General features: G+C 44.4%; 3 protein-coding genes across 4 annotated transcripts; 2 read left to right on the top strand and 1 right to left on the bottom strand.

Moving 5' to 3' along the window:
* Positions 1-539: 539 nt before the first annotated feature.
* LOC117427790 (zinc transporter ZIP1-like) lies at positions 540-5,227 on the top strand. Its single transcript, XM_034046090.3, has 4 exons — positions 540-1,194; positions 2,837-2,967; positions 3,189-3,485; positions 3,871-5,227. The coding sequence occupies exons 1-4, from the start codon at positions 1,080-1,082 to the stop codon at positions 4,222-4,224; spliced, it is 897 nt and encodes a 298-aa protein (XP_033901981.1). The 5' UTR covers positions 540-1,079; the 3' UTR covers positions 4,225-5,227.
* A 162-nt stretch (positions 5,228-5,389) lies between these two features.
* LOC117427659 (cation channel sperm-associated protein 2-like) lies at positions 5,390-13,736 on the bottom strand. 2 transcript variants are annotated; one of them, XM_058995391.1, is made up of 13 exons: positions 13,389-13,736; positions 11,555-11,780; positions 10,501-10,674; positions 10,232-10,300; positions 9,986-10,158; positions 9,484-9,645; positions 8,895-9,019; positions 8,394-8,572; positions 8,032-8,131; positions 7,311-7,340; positions 6,888-6,994; positions 6,300-6,458; positions 5,390-5,835 (listed from the first exon to the last, which is right to left on the bottom strand). In XM_058995391.1, the coding sequence occupies exons 1-13, from the start codon at positions 13,413-13,415 to the stop codon at positions 5,804-5,806; spliced, it is 1,563 nt and encodes a 520-aa protein (XP_058851374.1). In that variant the 5' UTR covers positions 13,416-13,736; the 3' UTR covers positions 5,390-5,803. The 2 variants fall into 2 exon arrangements, with proteins under 2 accessions (XP_058851374.1, XP_058851375.1); XM_058995392.1 differs by lacking the exon at positions 13,389-13,736 and adding an exon at positions 12,144-12,541.
* Positions 12,675-19,550, top strand: LOC131699155 (protein disulfide-isomerase A3-like). The gene is made up of 13 exons (XM_058995393.1): positions 12,675-12,964; positions 15,393-15,471; positions 15,742-15,859; positions 16,169-16,276; positions 16,512-16,641; positions 16,919-17,035; positions 17,207-17,332; positions 17,505-17,687; positions 17,964-18,072; positions 18,216-18,344; positions 18,440-18,519; positions 18,693-18,750; positions 18,985-19,550. Exons 1-13 carry the CDS (start codon positions 12,831-12,833, stop codon positions 19,099-19,101), a joined length of 1,488 nt encoding a protein of 495 aa, XP_058851376.1. The 5' UTR covers positions 12,675-12,830; the 3' UTR covers positions 19,102-19,550.
* Positions 19,551-19,897: the final 347 nt, after the last annotated feature.

The following is a 19,897-nucleotide window of genomic DNA, read 5'->3' as shown; positions in this document are numbered from 1 at the left end:
CAGCTAGACCTGCTGCGTCCGACAGTACAAAGAGGTGGCTGAGAATAAGGCTTTGAAATGACAAGTAACAGCTCTCTACTCTTGTGTTTCTCACAAGCAAGTCTTGTAACCCTGTCTAAGTTTTATACTGGTATATTTGTGTGCTGTACCTAGACTTGGAAGTCGTTTGCAGCCTGATACTACCATGCCTGTTTTACCCAGCACTCTCTAAACTCCTGCTAATGCTTTATCAGTGTATATAAAGGCTGTACTGCTTTACCTTGCTTTTAACATTCTTCCCTGAGCTTAACCAAGTTGTTATTCACGTTTTACAATGCAGTACCCTCCCTATTACTTCTCACTTCGATCAGTTAGCTGTACGCTCGTATGACTCAGCCCTTAATTCGATACGGTCACATGCGTATAAATCATGTGCTTGTTTGCAGAACCGCTCAGGACAATCCCCATTCATCAGCACCCGCCTCCATGTAGGAATCTGACCAATAGTCTGCGTTCAAACAGAGACGGGTTTAAGTAAGACCCGCCCCTTAGTTCACAGCGAGCCATTGGGTTGAGCGCTTTAAAGATTAGCGAATGGGACGTAAACCGACTGCACTCAGGCAAGAGCGTCAGCGTTGAAGGTTTTAAAAGACTGTAAAACAAGTAAAACACAGAGATTTGTGAGGGGGGCGAAAGTAATGTTTGTTTATTGCCTTGAAAGCAGCGTTGTGTCAGGATTTTTTGAACAGCAGCACTCGATTCGAAAATCGGAGACAAAATCTGAGATCAAGCAAAAATATGTTTTTCACGCAGTTAGCAAAATGTGCTCCGTGTTATCTGCTGCTGAAAAATAGCAAAATGGTATTCTTTTAATCATAGTTTTTAAATGTTATTGGAATGATCTTTGTTTTAAAATCGTTTTTTTTTAAAAATCAGTTTAGTTTAGAGTGCACCTTTTTATTTAGCATAACCCCAAGGCAGTTACTTTTACTTTTGTTATAACTTGTTTTTAATAAGATTGGCTATAACGCGCCTTGGAGCGCGCCGTGTACCTTTCCCGTCGGGTTTACAGCGTGCAGAGTCCCGGGGGAGAGCTCGAGATGGAGTACCTGCTGCAGGTGAAGGTGGGCGCGCTCGTGGGTTTGCTGCTGCTCACGCTGCTCTGCGGGTTCATACCTGCCCGGATGAAGTGGTTCAGAGACTCAAGCGGGACAGGTAAGGGGACGTTTAGCACACCTGGATTGTGTTTGTTATGGCAGGTAGATTTATCTGTGAAATATGTTTGGTGTATGGCAGATGCTGACTTTGTTTTCAGCGCGGCTTTCATTGAAATAGGGAACACTAGCATCAGATACAGTACAGTCTGTATAATTAACTACAGCCGCTTTTATTTTTAAATATGGGGCCGATAACTGTGTGGAGAAACTGATCAAGTACAGTCAATCAAGATATTTAAAAGAGGAAATCCTCTCAGCTGACTCCTGCTGGTAAATTCTGCCCTAGATTTCTCTGTATCACGGATCTTACAGTCACTGAAATGCATTTCTAAGAAAAAACTGCCCCCCAGAGTAATTTTAAATGTTACTCTGCTCTACTGTGAACTTTGAAACAATAGAGGCATTCTGTTAAGTGGACTCCGTGACATTACCATGCGAGTGAACTTTCCTCCATAAAAATCCAACTACATTTTTTATTGGAGCCCAAAGAGCTGGATGTGAACCTCTTTGTCATCAAACCACGATCCCTTGATGTTTAGTCTCCAGTTAAAATGGATAGGCAGCTTAGTTTGAAGTGGTGCCCTAACTTTTGGCCACTTCTGCGCACATTTTCTTGTGTCTTGAAGCTTCGTTTCCTGGTGCTGTTTGTTTGGATGTTTCCCAGGACTTTTTGCATGGTTACGTTCTGTATCAACCCTGCCTTGTGCAACTGAGGAGACATCTGAACAGCAACACAGATGTCACGCGCTTGTAAGACTACAGCAGGTTGTTCATAGATACTTTGCTTGTCATTAAACCAATGCTGTGTCTGATCAGGATGTTTCTGTATAACCTGTCATAACTGTGGCAGCAGCTCACAGCCTAGTTTACCACAAATCATGGCATCTCCTACACCCATGTAAGTCATCTGCTCCGGTACATTTAACACAGCTTCTCAAAAACAACCTCTGTGACGGGAATATCCTAGCTGTTATTTAAGCCTTCGATTTAGGGGATTATGACAAGATTCCTGCTTGCAGTAGATCAGAAGTCTCATTGATCTGGAGGGAACTCCAGCACAAGGAAGTCAAGCTTAAACTGCCCCGTGACACAGAAAAAAGCACAAGCAAGTAAAATGCTGAGCAGCACATTGTGTACCCTTTTTGAGGTTTCGAATGATGTGGCAGACAGGAAACAGAGCTACGATCAGGAGCTACAGTCATCCTGAGGCTTGGAAGTTAGAGTAATTGCAAAGAGCTTTGTGAAGAGAAGCTGTGTTTACACAAGGAGTGGTAAAATACAAAGGATATTGAAAACCCCCTGAACCCAATGCAGGGAAAACACCTGAGAGAGAAAAACAAAAAGCATCAATCATTTTAAACAAAGCTTCATTCTTCTTCACATTGAATTCCACTGCCATTGTCTTTGTTTTTAAAAAGCATTCCAATGCCTTTCCAAAGGCTGCTGTGTTCTGCAGCTTTCTAGGACCAAGAGAGCGGTTTTGGGGAAGTACAGCTAAATGGTGAAGCTTTTTTCACACTCTGTTCTGTTTCACACAGTTGCATAATAGGAAGTGCTGACCTATATCTCTCTCACTTTTGCTTTCTCCTTCCTCCACTCTCTCTCTCTCTCTCTCTCTCTCTCTCTCTCTCTGATCCTAGAAACCCACCGCCTGGTGCAGAGTCTCGTCAGCTGCTTTGCAGGGGGCGTCTTCCTGTCTGCCTGCCTGCTGGACATCATCCCAGACTACCTGTCCGACATCGCAGAGGAGCTGCAGGCTCGGGGCATTGACGTGAGTCCTCCAGCTTTGTCTGTCTGTCTGTAATAAAAGCCATAATAACTCTATAGTGGTAGCTGGAGCATCCCTTATTGTCATTCATCAACCACAAATGGAGGAAACGCCTCTCAGAAATGTTGTCCACTCGAGCTGGAATGACCTGTCTCTGTCTGTGACCCTCAATTCCACATCACAATTCTGACCTTTTTTTGGTTGTTGTTTGATTTGTTTTCCAGACTAACTTCCCCCTCGCTGAGTTCATCATGGCGTCAGGCTTCTTCCTGATCCTGATTCTCGAGCGCCTCGTTCTGGATTATTCGGGGCGGAGATCTGGAGAGACCACGCCCCTTCTGTCACCATCAGGCCACGCCCACGGGTTCCACCCCCATAGAGATGTGGAGAGCAGCGGGCGGCACGTCCATGTGGACTTCCACGCACACTCATCCTTCCGATCCTTCATCCTCTTCCTGTCCCTGTCGCTTCACTCTGTGTTCGAGGGCTTGGCTATAGGGCTGCAGACCACCGACTCCAAGGTAACAGTGCAGGGTGCTACACGTTCTATAAGAATACAGTAAGCATGTTGAGGGCTAGGAGAGGAAAAGCTTTACAACATATTTTCAAAGCAGTCGGATGCAAAACAAAGGTTAAAAGATGAAATATATTGAACTAAAAACAAAGCATTTTAATTAAAAAAATTAAATAAAATAAAACTAGAATATGGGTGCTGTTTAAATAGAAGTGATATGTCATTTTAAAATTAATGATAATAATAATAATTAATAATAATAATTTGGATAATGACATTCTGTATTTCGGCGAATGGACTGGCCCAAAGTTGTGTGCTGTATTGGTTCAGTTCCTGAAATGACTTTTTGAATTGAAAGTCGCTGACTCTCCTCCTCCTCACTCCCTGCCCAGGTTCTGCAGATCTGCATTGCGATTCTGGTGCATAAGAGCATCATCGTGTTCAGCCTGGCGGTGAAGCTGGTGCAGAGTGCCGTGCCGCCCCTGTGGGTGGCGGCCTACGTGGGCGTGTTTGCGATGATGTCGCCGCTGGGGATCGCGGTGGGGATCAGCGTGATGGAGGCTCGGCTGGCCTCGGGGGCTCTGATCCAGGCAGTGCTGGAGGGGGTGGCGGCCGGCACCTTCGTTTACATCACCTTCCTGGAGATCCTGCCTCACGAGCTCAACTCCCCCGAGCGGCCCCTGCTCAAGGTGCTCTTCATCCTGCTGGGCTTCACCGTCATGGCCGGGCTCGCCTTCATGGGCTGAGGAGGACTGACAGTGTCTCAGTGGCTTTCCAACCGATCCACCTGGTTGTGATCCATTCGGTTCTGATCCAGCTGGTTCTCCACTTGCACGGGTCGCTCTGGGGTGCCCCATACTGAGCATCCAGAACCAGACACATGCTGCAGTGTTCCAAAAGTACACTTCATTAGAGTAAACTTTTCTGAAGTTTATAAAACTGAACAGAAGGAGTAATGCTCATTTAAAATCTCTTTGGAGTCCTCTGTGATGTCACTGGAGAACCTTTAAAAGCCCAGGACCTTTTTTCATTCAGTTTTATTTTTTAATGATCCTATTGTGGGGAAATCTAGAATCTTCCAAGTCGGTACTCTTCACTGAATAAGGATTAGAGACAGAATTACACACTAAAAACCACAGCGTTTCCAGGCACTACAAATATTAAAGGTACACATCCTGTGCAGTTGTGATGTGCTGTAATATGAGCAGAGGTGAAATACTTTCACCTGGCTTTATTACAATGTGTACTGTACACACACATACACACTGTGCTACATTCAAAAGGTCTTCCTTTCTTTGTTTGTCTGTAGACTTGCAGATGTAACATGTTAGTAACACACGTCTGGCTTGTGGCTTCAGCAGTGTGAATGTGTTCAGAGGTTCATGCAAGCATTCCTTCAATTCAAAACCAAGCTCTTCTACCCCCGTCTGGATGTACATGACCTCTTACTGCATGATCCAAACCCACCGGCTATTACAATTCAAATAATACAGATCAGCAATACAACTGTAACACCTGCAACAACTACTGGGGATGACAAAAGATGTGTTTGTATAATTTTATCAGTAAATATTATGGATGTTTTTTCTTTTAGAATTTATCACTGCAAATGTCTGATTTTTTTATTTGTAATATAAATATGTATGGAATGTTTTGTGTTCTTCCAGAACTTTAAAACCTCAAAAAAGACAGCCAGTTACAATAAAAAGGCAGCGCCATCTGAATTGTATAAATCCACTTACAACAAAATACTTTGTCTTTATAAAAAACATTGCTACTGAAATTCTGTCCACTCCAACCATCAGTTAGTGTCTTGGAAGTAGTTTGATTTGTGTTTGTTTTGTGTTTCTCAACATCATGGTAGCATAACAGCAACACATCACAAGTCTCACATTTTCCTTGTTCCTTGTAAATCTTCTCCAGGCGTCTCTAAATCCCAAAGAAACGGCTTTATTGTGACCCTTTCATGCAGGAAAAAAAAAAAAGATCTGGAAAAAAGTAGTTTCGGACACATCATAAATACATTTTTCATTGAAAATGTTTTACATTTTTTCCCATTGCTTTATATGAAAGGGTTAGGCCCTGGGACCATGCAGGCTGTGAAATGATTCTGTGAACACAGTCTGGCCTGAAGATCTTCTAGTATTACTATTTGTTTCAGTAATTCCAGCACCCATGTTATTTCTTTAATTTCAAAACTTTATTGCTAGTGAATTATTTTCATTGAGCATTGACAGCAGTGTCTAGCTGGTGCTGCTGTGCTAAGAGTGTTGAAGGGTTTCTCTTTGATGCTGGTCGATAGGCAGACGCACAGTGTAGTCTTTCTTAGTAGGTGTGGAAATTCATCAGAGCCTGAGCTGCAACACAACAACATGCACAAGAGCAGATCACCAGACTGTCAACCAGTCATTCTCGAACTTATTAGTGGAGAACTGGCTACGATTATCACACAGTGAGGAAGTCACGTACACCGAATCTGGCTGTTATTAATGCAATGAAATATGAATGCAAGTAATTTCACTTTTCCATACGTGTAGCATGTTTCCCAGTGTTTTTACTCTATGCAGTGCTGATGTAGTGGTATGTTGTATAAAGCTTAGTTACCACTGCTACGCTCAGTACCCCTGATATATAGTATTGATAGATCTTGTTTTGAGCCCACTGTGGTCTCACTGGGTTTCAAGAACAGTCAAAATATACTTGCCTTATTTAGCAATTTGAGTCATTCTAGATTTTACTGTTGGTTCACCATTGGTGATTTTACATGGTCCACTTCCCCTCCAGCGGCCTATTCCTTCCAGTCCTGTCTCGTGGCCCCTACCTGCCACGTTCTGCAGCCTCTTGCGCGTCTCCAGGTTGTACTGCAGTTTCTCCAGCAGCTCGAAGTACCTGAAGAGGGAGTCTCGGGGCCACGTCACCTTCTCATCCTCCTCCTGGTCACGCATCACACTCAGGTTATCCTCCACATAGGCATTCCAGTCTGCGCAAGACAATGGCATTCAAATCAAGCACTGGGGCAGGGAGACACTGAGATATTATCAGAAGAGAATGGACAAAGCTGGGCTGCTTAGTGAGCTTAAACCTCTGATTGTCTCTTATCATCATTCATGAATAGAACTTCGCAATGTATCATTATATATATCGTTATCAGATTTTAAAATGTGATCCATTATAAATGATTTACTTCAGGCCCTGAGGCCACAATGCTGGTCATGTCATGGGTTTTCAGTCATGGGTTTTATCTGCATTCAAAAAAACATTCCAGACTTCCTCTATGAAACCATGACCTTAATACACAGAGAGCAGGCACTTATTTCAGTATTACAAAATATCAGTTAGAATGAACATGCATCTTGGACGTGGTTGCATGAGACCTTAAGCATGCCTACAGTGGCACCCTGTCTCTCACCTGTGGCACTGGCAGTGGGTTTCACTGTGTGGACCGGGAGTTCTGTGGCGGTCTGTTCTGAGCTGGGCTCCTCACTGCTGCCCTCTGGTGGAGGGTCCTGGGCAGGGCTGGAAGAATCAGAGAACCCCTTCATTGTGACCATGAAGTTGGCTAGTTCTTTAAGAGTCTCTCATTTGGCATTATTGTTTCGTAATCAAAAAACAAACAAATCAGTAACATCCGATAAAACTGCACATATGAGGCTGTAATTCCATTTCTGGGTTCTGGCGACATCTAGCTTTGTTTGATGGAATTACAGATTTATTATGTATAGAGAGCAAATGAAGCTGTGTTAGAATGTACCATTTGTACCAGGTAAATTATATCATTGTAATTAACATTAGTCTTTAATCTGGCTGGTAATATAAAACAAAACAATCCTACCCATCTGTGAGTTTCATCTGACTCATCCTCCTGCAAAGCAAAGAGATGATGATGAAGAATGATAACGTGCACACACTGATGATGAAGAATGATAACGTGCACACACTGATGATGAATGATAACGCGCACACACTGATGATGATGAATGATAACGTGCACACACTGATGATGAATGATAACGTGCACACACTGATGATGATGAACGATAACGTGCACAGACTGATGATGAAGAATGATAACGCGCACACACTGATGATGAATGATAACGTGCACACACTGATGATGATGAACGATAACGTGCACAGACTGATGATGAAGAATGATAACGCGCACACACTGATGATGAATGATAACGCGCACACACTGATGATGATGAATGATAACGTGCACACACTGATGATGATGAATGATAACGTGCACACACTGATGATGATGAACGATAACGTGCACAGACTGATGATGAAGAATGATAACGCGCACACACTGATGATGAATGATAACGCGCACACACTGATGATGATGAATGATAACGTGCACACACTGATGATGATGAACGATAACGTGCACACACTGATGATGATGAATGATAATGTGCACACACTGATGATGATGAACGATAACGCGCACACACTGATGATGAATGATAATGTGCACACACTGATGATGAATGATAATGTGCTCACACTGATGATGATAAACTTTCTAAAGGACGCTGCCTCACCTGTTGATAATCTCGGCCTTGAACAGGTCGGCTCTCTGCTGGATCTCGATCTGCTTCACCTCCTTGGACAGGTCGTTCCGGATCATCTGGAAGTTGTTCACTGATGGGGGAAAACGGGAAGATGGGAATCCCGGTGGGATAATACAAACAAAGGCAACGTGATCTCTCTTTCATTAAAATGACAGTCAGTTTATGCACAGCAGTGTAGTGACCCTTTCAATTCAGGAATGTGTGAGAGAACGTGACGGGCTGAGCTCTGAGACCTGTGATCAGGATGGGCGATGGTTCACTTCTCAAAGGTCAGGTACTGGAGAAGGGAGTCACAGCTCTCAGTTTTATGTCAAGTGTCAAGGGGACCTTACCCATAATGCCTACAAATATGTTCCTAAAGATGAAGGAGCCAATGAGGAGCCAGAGGATGATGTAGAGCCCGCAGATGGCCTGGTCCAAGTCTGCCACCTTCCTGGTGTCCTGGAGCAACGCGTACCAGTGATCCATGGTGAAGAGGATGAAGAGGGTGACGAAGGTGCTGGGGATATCCCTGCGAGAAGAGAGTGTGGGGGAGGGGGGCAATGTGAGAAACACACGTGAAGCCCACTACCTTCTACACTGCAAATGTGCACTCTAACCACTGAGCTACTCAAACCTCACTACCTTCTACACTGCAAATGTGCACTCTAACCAATGAGTTACTCAAACCCACCACCGTCCACACTGCAGCCCAGCACTCTAACTACTGAGTTACTCAAACCCACCACCCTCCACACTGCAGCCCAGCACTCTAACTACTGAGTTACTCAAACCCACCACCGTCCACACTGCAGCCCAGCACTCTTCTGAGCTGCTCATAGACAGGCACTCACTTGAAGTTCTTGTTGTAGATGAGGTCTGGCCGGTCAGAGCGAGTATAGCTCTGGAAGAATATGACTCCAGCCACAGCAAAGATATAGGTGAAGACCACCAGGAGGAGCAAAATGAAGCTCATAGCCTAGGAGGAACAGATATCCCCTGCCGTTTATGGGAGCAAGCACTTGCGATTCACACATGAAACGCGATTCCTTTAGCTCAGCACACAACACCACCTGGTGGGCAATTATTGTAACTGATTTGCAAAAGAGCATTTGTGTATTGAATTTGAATTCCCATTGTTAATATGTCACTAACACTCTCTCAGCATAGCAGATCTACTAACAGGTCTAGAAACAATGACTCCACACAATACTGCAGTAATCAAGTCCAACATACGAATACATATCTATGCCTTTTGAATGCATTTTCAGTATGGGGCACTGAATCTAGTTATTCAGTTATCCTAGGGTCGTTTTTTCTGTAAAATGATTTAGTTCTGAAAGAGTTCATGGTAAGGACAGTGTTAGGAACCATCACAGTGAATCTTTCTGACTCTGTGCTGGCAGTTCAGCACTGTGCAAATGGGAAGATCCATGTGCGTACCTTAAATGCTTTGGAGATGGCCAGCACAATGATCCTCACTTGCCGGAATTTGGAGACCATTTTCAAGGATCGGAGGATGCGGAATATCCGGATAAGCTTCACAAAATCCAGGTTTGAGGAATTTAACCCTTCCTGGGCTTTCATCAGCTCAGGGAGAATGGACTGCCGGACAAAAACAATGAAAGAATAAAAGAATGTACGCCTGCCTTTGCTCCCAAACGTCACTGTTCTTTAGACCAGACATGACTCTCCGCCTTTTCTTTCTTACTTCTACTTTGTGTTTTCTCTCTCTCTCTCTATCTCGCTCCCTCCCTCCTTGATTGAAGTGTTTATTATTAGATTATAATTGCCTTATAATTTGCTATATTTTCTTTTTTTATTAAACTAAAATAATGTATATTAAAACAAGGAAACTTTGGCGAAACATTTTTTTTTCAGGGATTGGGAAGCAGGAGGGATTTGAAGAGTAAGGAGCTTGGGAATTATTTGCACTGTTTCTTACCAACACAGTCACAACGAAGTCGAAGATGTTCCAGGTGCTCTTCCAGAAGCTGACGAAGTTGTCGATCCACTTGAGCAGGATCTCTATCAGGAAGATGTCCAGGATGCTCCAGTCCAGCACATCCAGGGCCAGCTTCAGCATGTCCATGCTGGGGTCCATGTTGTCAAACACCTCTGAGGGAGCAGGGGGCAGTTCAGTAAAAAAAAAAAAATTCAAACAAATTCCTGCACTCTCCCCCAAGATTACCTGCTTGGACGCCCAGCACGATGGTGTTGAGTATGATCAGGAAGAGAATGGTGTTTACAAATATCTCACCTAAGCGTGCTTTTGTTCAGGAAAAATAGCTTTCTTTTCTGCAACGTACACGTCAGGGTTAGTGACACAACAGTGTAGGCAAGATTAAACAAAGCTGTTACATTGTCAGTATTGCAATGGTATCTCTGTAGTGTATGGGCAGGTGAAGCTACATTGGCAGCATTGCAATGGTATCCCTATTGTGTAGAGCGTAAGGATACTCTCCAGGACCCAGTGTGCCCACATGTTGAGCGGGGGGTAGTAGGCACAGCGGTTCTTGAGGCGGTTGCGTCTGCGGTCCTGGTCTGTGATGACGGAGCAGCGCAGGGGGCAGATCTCGAACCGCATGAGCTGATGAGAATCCTCCAGCATCAGCCTGTTCAGAACCGCTGGATCTGTGAGAGAGAGAGAGAGAGAGAGAGAGAGAGAGAGAGAGAGAGAGAGAGATCAGCAGATATCTCAACAGTAAAAGATTTGCAAAAGCTCATCATGACCTGAACTGAGGGCAGTTGTTTCACTAATAATTTACTATAGGAGGGTTAAAGTCCACCCAGGGACTGTGCAGACAGGCAGGACAGGGCAGGACTGTTAGAGACCTTTCTATTCCCTCCTTCTCTGATAACATACTGCAGCAGGTGAGCAGCCTGCAAACGCCAATAAAGACAATGAACTTGCTCCTTGCTCTACATCTCTGCATTACTCCACTCAGTCAGACCAGCCACTCCCTTGCAGGCTGACAAGGGCTACAATTGTACCTGTCACTGATAGGGGAGCTCCTGGGGTTCAAAATGAGGCAGACTGTCAGTGGCACATCAGTGGCAGGGCTGAGCTATGACGCTTTTTATAGAAACAGGTAATTCCTACAATTTTCCCAAAACTCTGCTTATTTAATAGAGTGAGTCAGACCATATAAACCAGTAGTCTGTCAATACAGCTTGTCAGAAATGTATAAATCATGTATTATTTTGTTTGTAATTAATTATATTTTCTGTTTTTATCTTAAAAGTGAGCCATGTTGTCATAGAAAATGATAAAAAAAGGCCAAAGGCCATAGAGCACTAACTCCCCAGAATCCCCTTTCCATTTACCCCCTGCAGCCAGCACTCCCCCAGCACCTCTGTATTCTCAACCTGAGCTGGCCACACCCTGGGACAGGGCCTGGTGATCTTTCTGAGGGAGGGGTGAGGGGGGTGTACTGTCCCGAGCACATGCTTGGTGCTATATTTGGGGTCCCGTGCACCTGATCTTTCTCAGGGAGGGGTGAAGGGGGCGTACCAAGCACGTCTTTGGTGCTGTATTTGGGGGTCCCGCGCAGCTCCTCCTGCATGTGATCCAGGAGGTAGAAGCTGTGGATGAGTTTGGAGCGGATGATCTCAGCCCTTGGCAGGACGTTGTCCTGGACTGTCGGCTTTGATATCCACTTCTTCTTCTTCTCCTCCTTCTCTGTCTCCTCTTTCTTCTTTTCCTTCTCCTTCTCCTCCTCGACAGGGCTCGGAGACTCCTGAAGAAGGGGAACACAACACCCTTTTAAATTCACTTCTTCAATTCAGTTCAATTGAAAATGGTTATAAGCTGATTTCTGCCTGACACATGTATTGTCAGTATCATCAATAAACTACAGTTTTAGTAATCTGGAAGTCTATCTACCTGGACCCAATCATTTTTGTTTTTTTAAATAAACATGTTGTTTTTTCGGGTTACTGTAAGTATGATAACAAATCAGTAAAGAGAGGTGCTTGCAGTAGATTTTATTCCTGCAATACGTCCTTGTCAATTACCCCATAAAGTTACTTTCTTTTCAATGGTTCTTCCTGGTAAAACATTTTAAAACATGGTACATAAAACTAGTGTATGAAATAGTTACCTCAGTATCCATTGACTTGGTTATTGCAGTGAAAGGGTAATATCAGGTGATCTCTTTCCTGTGCAAACACAACTTTCTGTCACATCACAATCCATAGGCTGGCATACAACCTTTGAATTATGACGTCATAGTGGCAAAACTAATGACGTCGCTCAATTTACGGCGTAATGGAATGTCAGTACACTTATCGCTCGCTACCCTTTAACATAATGCAAGATGTGGAGCATTTATAAACTTTTTTTTATATCACATTCATAGTTGTATGGGTAATATGTCAGTCTCATAAACCCGGTTCAGTCTGCCGCTGCTATAATCGTTTGAGTTGAAGCTATTCATTGGTCAGATAGTTTGTAAGAAGCAGGAAACCGAGAGCTCGCGGTTTGTGTGCTCGGCTCTGAAGTAGTTAAACTCTGCGGCGCCTCTGTGCATGGCTCTGATTGGCTGTTTGAGACCCAGATGACGCGAGTAAAAGTCCAATGGTGAGCTGCCACACTTTGGTTACTTTGGGAAGTCCTGGTATCGAGCAGCCTTCTTCAGCGCAATATTCTTCTTTTATCATTGTCTGGTTCTGCAGGACCGGCAATCCAGCACTCACTCTCTCATCTGCATCAATTCACAGGCGCTCCCGATTTTTGTATAGCTCTCCTAGAGGTTTTTATTGATATAGTTTTAGTACAGAACCGAACAATGTTACAAGTCGTTCTCCTCGCCTTTCTCGCTGTTGCAGCGAAGGCCAGCGATGTCCTGGAGTTCACGGATGATGATTTTGAAAGCAGGATTGGAAACCACGAATTGATTTTGGTGGAGTTTTTTGCACCTTGGTAAGTTTTATTATCAATGTATTAATTTTAAATAAATGAAGAAAAAAACATCACCCCCTTTTTATGTGAAAATCCCCATTTCATAATCCATGCATAAGTTTCCGCATTACTCCGATACATTATAAACAATAATGGTGCTCACATGTGCGCAAGGGTTTACTTTATTATCTAAAAAAAAAAAAAAAAATTAAAGGTGCTAATATATTTAATTGTGTTTTTGCGTGCATCATTTTAACTTTTTGCCTCCTTGCTATCTCTCTTAACAGAATTAAGATTAGCACAGCCAACATGTATAATAAAAATACCCGTATCAAACTTTGCTTGTTTGTTTTTTGCATCACATTTTAATTAGTTCCATCACTATTGTGATGCTGTTAAGTCTAGGCCTCGGGTGTTTTGCATTTTGTAAATGTGAAACCGTTACCAGATTCGACTGGACTTTCACTTTCATTCCGCCACTCCACTCCCATGCCGAGGTTTTGAGAACAGGCGCCGTTTTTTTGGTTACAATTACCAGTATCAACTCTCACTTATCCGTGACATATCTTCAGCACTCTCTCGGTTCATCCTATTATGTTTTAAATGGATCAGTACTTGGTGTTCCGCGGTTCTCGTGTTAGTTGGGATATCTCACGACTACAAGCCCCTCTCTGCAGTCTGAGTTTATTTAAATTACACGTGAAGGTGTCTAACGTCTGTACCGGATGTATCATTACACAAACCCGGGTACACCCAACAGCACCTACCATTTGAAGGCGGTGCTTGAACAGTGTTAAGCGAATGTATCTAACTAAGCCAGCGACATGCCCTCGCATATTTCAATCATCTCTCTCATTGATATAGGATTGCGTAATCTCGCATAGACCTTTCTAAAGCCAAACGAGTTCATATATATCGTTGCTTTTCAATATAGTTTAACAGGGTGTTTTCGTGTTGATCGGTTACATCTCATTTAATATAGAAAAATTCTCCAAAAAAGGTTTGGCACAGTAGCTGAGTAGAGTTACTTTGGTAGTAACCCTCCCTCAACTCTACTCTCTCATTGTAGAGACTGTATGAAGTGATGTGATCTGAAAGTAGGCTGACTTAACTCCTGGATAAAAGCAATTGCACAGTCCTTACAATATACTTTGGTATATTGTGCTGTTGCTTAGCAGTTTTACTATGAGGTTGACTAGCCACAGTGTGTAGGTATGAAGCTCAGGTGTGTCTTATTAAACTCTTTGTAAAACCAGGAATGGATCAAACTGCTGTGCAATGGGAAACTGCTTGCCATCCCTAGGTACTTGAGTTTCCCAGGGGAGAGTGGAAGTCCTGGCCCTGCTCCAGTGTGGTTTGGAGTATAGTGTCTGTAGCAGCATTGAGGGAACCCAGTTGTATTAGTGTACAGTTACAATGACTGGTAATTCCCTCTCCTGCTCTTCAACAGCACTTGGCATTGGCTTTAATCCCAGCAATGCCGGGGCAGTCTGCACTGCAGTTCCCCTGGTTGCAGTGGGTGGGGTTGCTAAGGAAGTGTGGGGGTTGAGCACTGCATTGTTGTTGCGCTGTGATTCGTTGGCTGGTGACTGGTGTCGCCCTGTGATTGGCCAGCCTGTTCTGGTATGCTTCCCTGTGCAATAGTGTTTCCTGACTTCAGGATTTGCTAGGCTTTGCCTCTTAACAACACTCAGCGGTTTGCTTTAATTGCTTAATAGGGTCTCGTTTACACAACGTCACTGGAGGGATTACTTGTTCCCTGGCGTTGCCATGCCTCCCTTATCTAAAAAGTCATCCTTCCTCCTCTCCAATGTCAGAGATCCTGTTTGTCTTGTTACTTATACACTGGCGCTGATCGAGCTCGTATCAAAACCTGGAATGGGTGAAACTGCTATGCAATAGGAGTTTTATTTGCATCCCTGCACCTAGTCCTCAGTCCATTGCCTCTTTGTTAAATTGTATATATTGTGATCAGCTTTTTTTATGGTGTAACTGGGTAGCCCCATTGAAAACCGTCTTTTGGTTTTCATTGAACCCTTTCAGTCCTGGTCTTGGTGCCGTATGTTAATGTAAGGTTTCTGTATTGTAGTGATAAAAGGCAAGTGAAAAATAGATCAGCCTGTATTGTTATACAGTGAGTACAAACGTGTGCTGAAGTTTGAGGATGAAGATGCTTGCACAGTAATGTGGGGTTTAGGGTTCTTCAGGTACTGACAGGGAATTTTAAAGTCATTTACCAAAATAGGTCATGTTTTTGTCCTTTTCTCATGTGTACTCAAAGGAGTTCATTTTTTTAATTCTATAAGTTTTTTTTAATTTTGCATTCTTCAGCTCAACAAGAATTCAGGACTGAAAGGTTTGAGCAAACGACAAAACCGAATCCTCTCTGAACTTTGTGTTTTCCTTTGGTCTCTGCAGTTCACGGCCTCGTCTCTCTCTCCTCTTCCAGGTGCGGTCACTGCAAGCGTCTGGCTCCGGAGTATGAGTCGGCTGCCACGCGTCTTAAAGGGATCGTCTCTCTGGCAAAGGTATGCTGGGCTTCTAGCTCACCCAGGCCTTTTGGCTGTTCCTGTTTACCAAGGCTTCCCTGACATGCTAAATGTATGAGTCTATTTTGGCATTCAGATTTGAATCCCCTGTTTGTGTCTGACACCAGCTGCCTTTGAGACTTTTTATTTAGGTCTTAAACCTGAGACTGTGTAAATGCATCAGATTTTACTGCATGCTGTAAAATATTGAAAGTTAAAAATGCATTTCTGAGTTGAAGTTCTTGTGTGAAACCGGACTTGTTTCTCCAGGTTGATTGCACAGCCAATACCAACGTGTGTAACAAGTTTGGTGTGAGCGGGTACCCCACCCTGAAGATCTTCAGAGATGGAGAGGACTCCGGGGCCTATGATGGACCCCGCACAGCAGGTGTGGGTTTACATATTTTACAATCCTCTTTGCAGAGCATTATTTAGCCTCTGTTCAGCTGATCTAAAAGGTGGTGGAATTGAATGCTGCCATTTTGTTTAAATCCCTGCAAGACGCACACTGTGAAAACCGTCTGTAGCAATGTGTGTGAATCTCTTGACAGTATTTATTTTCTTTTGAAAGTAAGATCTGACAGGTTTGGTCCACATGTTAATATTTAAACCATGGCAGTCTTTAGCTCCACTGCTGTTTAGACCCCTGTGTTACCTCTCGGTACCTCTCGCTCACATGATTTCCATCTTCCACCAGATGGGATTGTGAGCCACCTGAAGAAGCAGGCAGGACCCACCTCAGTGGAGATCAAGACTGCCGCTGACTTTGAGAAGTTCACCGGGGAGCGAGACGCCAGCGTCGTGGGTAAGGAGCGCTCGGCACTGGCAGGGTAGAGTAGAGCACAGCTCTCGTCAGGAAACGGGCGCCTGCGTTTTGCAGTTTCAATTTTATCCTGTGCACGGTATTTTGATAATGACCAGATTCTTGTGTGGTGGTGGTGCTGGTGGTCAAACAGAACATGCATTTTTCCAACAATGTATTTTGTGTGTAATGGATTTGGGAGGCACTCCTTGATCTTCCTTTCTCTGCCTGCCTGCAGGTTTCTTTGCGGACGGGGACAGCAGTGCTCAGGCAGAGTTCCTGAAGGCAGCCAGCTCCCTGCGGGATTCGTATCGCTTCGCTCACACAAACAACAAGGACCTGCTGCAGAAGCACGACTTCCAGGGAGAGTAGGTGTCTGTCTCGCGCATACCAGGTCTCTGCTGGACACGCGCACAGCTTGCATGCCAACCCATTATAAGCATGATGTGCAAAACCACTTGTTTATCAGCACGTTTCACGTGTCTGTTTTAACTGTCACAGTAAGTGATTAAAACGAAAGAAACGGTAACCAATGCTCCATCTGATTTCGATGCTGCTTCTAAATGTAATCTCTGTTTTCCTGACTGAAGGAACAGCCTTCACAGTAACTTAACAGCGTTTTTTGCTGTGTGCGTGTTCCTCCAGGGGAATCATCCTGTTCCGCCCGCCACGCCTCAACAACAAGTTTGAGGAGAGCAGTGTGACCTTCAGCGAGGAGAAATACACCAGCGGGAAAATCAAGAAGTTCATCCAGGACAACATGTGAGTGTCTGGCCAGCTGACCACAGCAGCTTCTACAAAGGCTAAAGCACCACTCCTGTGGTCTGTTGCATGGTGCTTGGACCTAATCAAGATGTATTTGTATACCCCGCTACTTTGCTTTGTAGAATTGTTGTTGTCCTGACGATTCCACTGTGTGGCCTCTCTCCACAGCTTTGGGCTCTGCCCACACATGACGGAGGACAACAAGGACCAGATCAAAGGCAAGGACCTGCTGGTGGCCTACTATGATGTGGATTACGAGAAAAACGCCAAGGGGTCCAATTACTGGAGAAACAGGTAAGAATATTAAAAGGCACTTCTGGCAAGTCACAACCTTTGATTTTGCGTTTATTAAACGAGTTGTCTGGTGCACAAAGCTTCCTCTACAAGTTTTGCTCTGTAGAAAATAGCTGTAATATGACCGTAGAACATGAGTCTGACCAGTCTCTCCCTCCCCCGCCCCTTGTAGGGTGATGAAGGTGGCCAAGACATTTGTGGACCAGGGGAAGAAGCTGAACTTCGCTGTGGCAAACAAGAACGCCTTCAGCCAGGACCTGGCGGAGTTTGGACTGGAAACAAGCACAGGGGAGCTGCCAGTGGTCTGCATCAAGACCGCCAAGGGAGATAAATACGCCATGCAGGAGGAGTTCTCGTGAGTACAAGCACAGCAGCGCTGGGTGTCTGTATCTAGGGGTGGTGCACTGGGTTAATGCACAAATCCATTCATTGCCTTTCCTTAGGGCTTAACTCTCAAGTTTAGGATGGGTCGGTGTGGCTTGTGAAGTGGTCCTACAAGGAGGTCAAGTCAATGTCAACTAAGTTTCACTGCCTTTCATGAAATGGGTTAGGACTGTTGAGTGTGGCTGCTGTATGTCCGATCTTCGGGTGGGACACTGTCTTTACTGAGCCATGCTTCCCTCACTTGCAGGCGTGATGGGAAAGCACTGGAGCAATTTCTGCAGGATTACTTTGATGGGAACCTCAAACGCTACCTCAAGTCTGAGCCAGTCCCCGAAAACAATGATGGCCCAGTGAAGGTGAGGACAAGGCTTTTGATTTGCAAGCATTTGTGGCTTTTGTTATCCTGGTCGCTGTTGTGCATAGTCTGTGTGACCCTGAGTTGAACGTGTGTGTGTGTGTGTGTGTGTTCTAACCAACTGCTCCTGGCTCTCCCTCACAGGTGCTTGTTGCTGAGAACTTCGATGAGATTGTGAATGACGACTCGAAGGATGTTCTAATCGAGTTCTACGCCCCCTGGTGCGGACACTGCAAGAGCCTGGAGCCCAAATATAATGAGCTGGGAGAGAAGGTGGGCAGGCTGCTCTGTGTCTAACTAGATACATGCTGCAGGATGTACCCAGTACATCTGTGCTAACCTTTCTCTCTCTTCTCTTCTCTCTCTAGCTGGCAAATGATCCCAACATAGTTATTGCCAAGATGGACGCCACAGCCAACGATGTTCCCTCTCCATATGAAGTCCGGGGGTAAGCTTGGCTTTGCCCTCCTCTCCTCGATATCCGGCTGGACATCCAGCTCGAATGCCTGCCCCTGGTTTAGTAGTGACTAGAACGCAGAGTCTGAACGAGGCATTATGGATTTGTTAGAGTGGAACCAAATTTGTGGGCCTCCCTCTGACCTCATTTATTTTCTGTTTCAGCTTCCCCACCATTTTCTTCTCTCCAGCTGGCAACAAGCAAAGCCCAAAGAAATACGAGGTGTGTACACATTTGTGGCTATTCATTTTGTTTGGTAACTCCTGACCTTTTTTAAAATTAAAATATTAAATACCACAGCTTGCAGCTGTGATGTCATGAACACACGGCCTCTTGAAGAATCAGCCATGTGGAGATCAGTCTGATATCACTTTTCTTTCTTTCTGACTGTTCCACTCGTGTGTTGATTGGGTCCTGACAGGCTTGTCTAACAGTTTCATTCCTTCTGTAATGCAGGGAAGCCGTGAGGTGAAAGACTTCATCCAGTACCTGAAGAAAGAGGCTTCCCAGCCTCTAGTGGTGAGCGAGGATGAGAACAAATCCAAGAAGAAGAAGAAGAAGGTTGAGTTGTAAAGCACCCAGCAGAGATTAATGGGGAAGGAAATGGAAAGGAGTGTTTTTTTTTTTTTTTTTTTTTTTTTAAATGAAAGCAAATCAGTAAATATTGAGTACTGCAGAATGACCTGACCCAGGTGATCTGGAGGAAGGAATCTGGGAGCGGCACAGACAGAGTGCGGCGGGCAGAAGAAACCTGTTTCAAAGAGGCTTGGAGAACTATGTAATACCAGAATGTCGTGTTTTTTTTTTTTTTTTTCCTTGTTCCTGTTCCTTGACTATGCACTTATTCTTTTGAGACCAAACCGGATTCATATCTGACCATGTCTGTTTGGGGGAGGGAGGGGGGGCGGTTAGTTCTGAGGGATTATTTTCTTTTGTACCACTGAATGTTTTTTCACTTTTTTTTTTTTTTTTTTTTTTTGTATTTTGGAACAGTTTAAACCAATAAAGCCCCATAAAACCAAGCCCCGCTCTCCCTTCAGAGCCTGAGTCATTGCAGCTTGCCTGTAGCGTTGCCACTCTGTCATAGTCTTGCCATTAATAATGTGGGTCATCTTCTATCTGCTTGTGACTGCCTGTAAAGTTCCTTGACCATTATTCAGGGAACCTATTCCCTTCTATCACACCTTTTTCAAAAGTCCTCCCAGAGCATATAACTGTTCCCGATGGGCTTCCATTCTAGACCTACCATGGTTTCTATATGGAGTGAGGGTTTGCAGTGTACTCCGTCCTCTGTGTGTGTGGCTGTCCACGCAAGCACATGGTTCTGCACCCAATTCAAATGCAACACGTTTGCTGCACTGGTCCTTTG

This window comes from Acipenser ruthenus, chromosome 21 (assembly GCF_902713425.1).
Source record: "Acipenser ruthenus chromosome 21, fAciRut3.2 maternal haplotype, whole genome shotgun sequence".
Classification (NCBI taxonomy): domain Eukaryota; kingdom Metazoa; phylum Chordata; class Actinopteri; order Acipenseriformes; family Acipenseridae; genus Acipenser; species Acipenser ruthenus.
The sequence above is the reverse complement of the archived record's forward strand: the minus strand, read 5'-3'. Positions and strand labels throughout refer to the sequence as shown.